General features: G+C 43.7%; 1 protein-coding gene across 1 annotated transcript; it reads left to right on the top strand.

The window, feature by feature from the left end:
• The first annotated feature begins 1760 nt into the window (after nucleotides 1-1760).
• Nucleotides 1761-4368, top strand: LOC139741468 (kelch-like protein 13). Its single transcript, XM_071652052.1, has 2 exons — nucleotides 1761-2461; nucleotides 3144-4368. The coding sequence occupies exons 1-2, from the start codon at nucleotides 1761-1763 to the stop codon at nucleotides 4366-4368; spliced, it is 1926 nt and encodes a 641-aa protein (XP_071508153.1).

The raw sequence follows: 4368 nt of genomic DNA, 5'->3' as shown, positions 1-4368 counted from the left end.
CAGATAGCTGTCCTTCTCGCTTGTGCTGCTCTTACATTCTTCTTTTTAACATCCAATACAATATTTGTTTGTTTTATTTTCCTACAATATAATATGTGTGCATAATCATATATATGTATATATATATATATATGAGATTAAAACCTAAAATGGCATTAAAACGCTTTATCCTGGCGAGGAAATTAAGCGCATGTTTTAGAAAAAACAAACAAACAAAAAAACATGCGCTTAATTTCCTCGCCAGGAGAAAGATATAAAAATAAATAATATAAAAATATATACCCTTAGGGGAAAAGAAAGTTATAACGCAAAGTGAATGTGAATAAAAAGTTTAACTACAAAAGAAAAATACGTGCACAATATACTAGTATTGTACCAGAAAACTGAAAAAAAAAGAGAAAAAAAGAGTAGTGAAACAACACGAAAGAAAGAATAGAGAATAACGCCCTCTATCGACCTCGCTGTGGTTAATAATTATAGCAACGGCTGACGCTTTTTGCATCCTAGGACTGTGATGACGAAAAGAAATAAACGTAAATTCGCCAGAAGGAAAATTTGTCCAACATTATTGTAAGTATCAAGAATATGATTATGATTGCGAGAGTAATGTAATCATTATGCATAAATTTCAGGCTTGGCTAACGATAACTGTTTGAAAATAGCATCGCCCTTCGATCAACACTGACGCGCAGTTTCCGTTGCAATGTCACATCAGATAGTCCCACATGCGTGTTATTATGTGAGGTTTTGCAGAGAGGTAGAATTGGAAGATCCAGACGCGACGCCTGCTTTTATCACGCATATCACATCGTTTCACATTAGCATTGTTAGGGCCTACTGGCATTGTTGTTCACAACAGGAAAGTGCTTAGTCACCTACAAAAGTCTATTTAAAATCCCAAATTTCGCCATCTAAAAATGCAGAATTGGAGCAACTTTCCAAATAAAGTGCTCGCGAATTAGTTCTGTGTTAAGAATCAGGCTTGCCGAAAAACGGTAATGAAGGCTTGAAGCGCTAGAGACAGTAGAGTCTAGACTAGAACCCTTCTATAGAGAACCTTACTTAGTACTTCCTAATCATAGAGAAAAACGCCGATCTGTTGAGAGATTATCCCAAACTCAGAGTGTGATGGCATCCTCAAAAACACAAGAAAACAAAATCTCTACGTACGCGTACCGATGCAATGAATGACTCATAAAATTAAAAATAGTAAATTAATGTATAGGGGTTGAATGCAAGTGCGGATTCGCCGTATTGACAATATTAATTCGGACACCAACGACGGGCGCTGAAACGTCACTGGCTATGCAACCCTGTGCCAACAAGGTATGATGCGGTGTACATGTAGTTTTCAGCGGTTTTATACGTGCATTGACATTGTCATTGAACACGCATAGCGCATGTCCGACTTCTGGAGAGGCCGAACAGATTGTGGGGTATTATCAAGGTGATAATATTTTGGGATTTTGTAAAATTTAATGATACATTTAATGAAATCAACAATGAGAAAAAGTTGTTTGAAGTATATAACTATTGTTGTAGGTTTGTATGTATTTTTTGAGTGGAACAAATATTGCAGAAAAGCTTAAGTGCCTGAAAACCGATGGTTTTTAATACTCTATATTACTATTTTTAAATTCCTTTATTGAAGATCTCAACAGTAATTATGCCTTTATTGCTTATTTTCATTCATCATTGCAGGTTATCAATTGCTGTAATGAAGGAAATGTGAAGGAGAGAGAGAAAACTTCAAGATAAACATGGCTGACCGCCTTGCAATATCCAGCAATTTCAGCATGCAGAAGCCTATACGGCCTGAACCGCACTGGAACCACGCGCCACCACCAAGTCGGCAGTACCAGTGTGCCGAGCACAGCGCCAACGTCCTGGGACAACTGTACCAGCTGTGGCGAGAGCGCATCCTCTGCGACGGCACCATCATCGCCAACGGCCGCCACTTCTCCGTCCACCGGGCCGTCCTGGCCTCGTGCAGCGAGTACTTCCGCGCCATCTACATGGAGAATGACACGGTGCGCGACGTCCAGCTACACAGCAACATCACCCAAGACTGCCTCGAGCTCCTGCTCAACTACGCCTACACCTCGCAGATCGAGCTGACCCTGGAGAATGTGCGCAAGGTGGTTAGCGGGGCCGTGCAGCTGAAGATGCATAGTGTCATCAACATCTGCATCCAGTACCTCACCTCAGTCCTCGCCCTCGAGAACTGCATCGGTGTCCTGCACCTGTCGAGAAAGTTTGGCTTCAAAGACTTGGAGAAGGACGCGCATGACTTTATTGTGGACAACTTCACAGCGGTGGCAGAGAGACCGGAGTTTCAGTCGCTCAAATATGATGACATGTGCTTCTTCCTCAAACAGGATCGCATGTCCATCGGATCCGAGATTGAGCTCTTTAAGATTGGAGCCAGGTGGATTGACCATGACAAACACAACAGAGTTAGGTATGGTACATTGATATTGATCCACAATCATTTTTCAGAACACACTATGTTTCGACATGAAATGTAAATGAGGCAGAAGTGTAGAGTTGCTGGTAATCATTATAATGATTTTGCTATAGATCAGCTATCTTTCATAATCATATCAATGAATCCAGAATGTACATATACCGTGAGGAAAATGTGTGCATGATTGTGTATTTAAAGCTGTTTAGATAAAATATTGATTTCATAGAACAATTTACTTGTGTGCAAAGAAATGACCAATCCTTAGCACACATACAGTATATGACCCAGATTATCAAAGCTTCTTTTGAAGGGCATTCTGGTATTAATTTGCTCAGTATTCCAAGAAATGTTTAAAAAGTCACTTTTCCATGATGTTGGATGTTGGAAAATGTTGGGGAAAAAAGGATTATGTTAGTCTAGTACAAAATACAATGCATTGAGTCTGTTTTTCTCTATTACAAACTTACACTCTTTTCATCAAATGTGTCACTGAATAATCATGTTGACATGTTTTCTTTGGATTGCATCCGCATAGGAACACAGAAATGTTATTAAAAAAAATGTCATTCATATGATAGTGATAAGGTTATCGCCATTGCTTTGTTTTATCATCTATCTCCCAGAAGCACAGTTAGTTATTAATTTCTTTTTTAATTGTTTCATCACTGTCTGGCAGGTATGCACCCCAGCTGATGAAACATATTCGCTTCCCTCTCATCGCAAGTGATGATCTTGTGGAACACGTCCAGTCGCATTCCTTCATGATGGAAGATCCCGCCTGCCACCACTACCTCATCGAGGCCCTCAACTACCACCTCGTCCCCCACCGTCAGCACTCCATGCAGACGCCTCGCACCCGTCTCCGCTCCACCAGGGAGGTGATCGTAATGATGGGTGGGGAGCTCCCCCACCACCGGGTCAGCAACAAGGTCTTGGTACTCGACGAGCTCAACTTCGTGTGGAAGGAGCTGGCTCGCATGCCGCTGAAGAGGGTTGACCACTGCGTGGCTAATCTCAACCACTTCCTCTATGTGGTGGGGGGTCAGGTCACGCTCAACTCCAACGGCAAGGAGAGTATAGGAACGGTCCACCGCTTTGATCCGCGATTCAATAAGTGGCTACAAATGTGTCCCATGCAGCAGCGGCGTGCCTTCTTCTATCTCACAACTCTGAACGACAGCCTTGTTGCCATCGGGGGCAAGAATGAGCAGGGTCCTCTGGCTTCTGTGGAGATTTTCAATCCGACAGAAAACCGCTGGCGATACATCCACCGGCTGGACGAACCCACCTACGCACATTCTGGTACAGTTGTGAATAACTACTTATACATTACCGGTGGATTTGCAAGCCACAATTTTAGCAAAATGTGCTACATGTATGACCATGAGACTGACCACTGGATCCCCAAGTGCCAAATGAACATTGCCCGTGGGTTCCACATGACGTGCAGCATTCGAGGCATGATGTATGTGATGGGAGGTAACCACCTCAACCCGTACGGTGATCGCGTCGACGTAATGGGTGTTGAGCGCTACGACCCGCGGCATGATGCGTGGATCACCATGTCACCGATGCTCACGGGGCTCAGCATGGCAGGTTGCGTGGCAACAGAGGACAAGAAGATCTTCGTCATCGGCGGCTACAACGGCCTCGGAAGGCAGCGGGAGAAGGATGTCCACTGCTACAACGTGGATGCGGACGAATGGGATGTGGTTGCCGAGTTACCGGATTCGAGCCTCAGGATGTCCTGTTGCACCCTGGTTCTTCCAGGCAGCTTCTTTACCACCTCCTCTCCCAACTCGGAAACCACCTCCATGTCAGACTCACACTTCACCTCGGTTTCACAGCTAAATGATCACAGGTCACATGGAAGTGCCAGCACTGTGCTAATGCCAAGGTAG

Source organism: Diadema antillarum, unplaced genomic scaffold (genome assembly GCF_040938485.1).
Source record: "Diadema antillarum isolate AM-2024a unplaced genomic scaffold, OU_Dant_1.0 seq00000931_RagTag, whole genome shotgun sequence".
NCBI classification, from domain to species: Eukaryota; Metazoa; Echinodermata; class Echinoidea; order Diadematoida; family Diadematidae; genus Diadema; species Diadema antillarum.
The sequence above is the reverse complement of the archived record's forward strand: the minus strand, read 5'-3'. Positions and strand labels throughout refer to the sequence as shown.

Coding starts and splice junctions, on each gene's coding strand:
- LOC139741468 (XM_071652052.1), top strand. CDS start 1,761: ATGGCTGACCGCCTTGCAATATCCAGCAATTTCAGCATGCAGAAGCCT. Junction 2,462..3,143: donor GACAAACACAACAGAGTTAG/GTATGGTACATT, acceptor ACTGTCTGGCAG/GTATGCACCCCAGCTGATGA.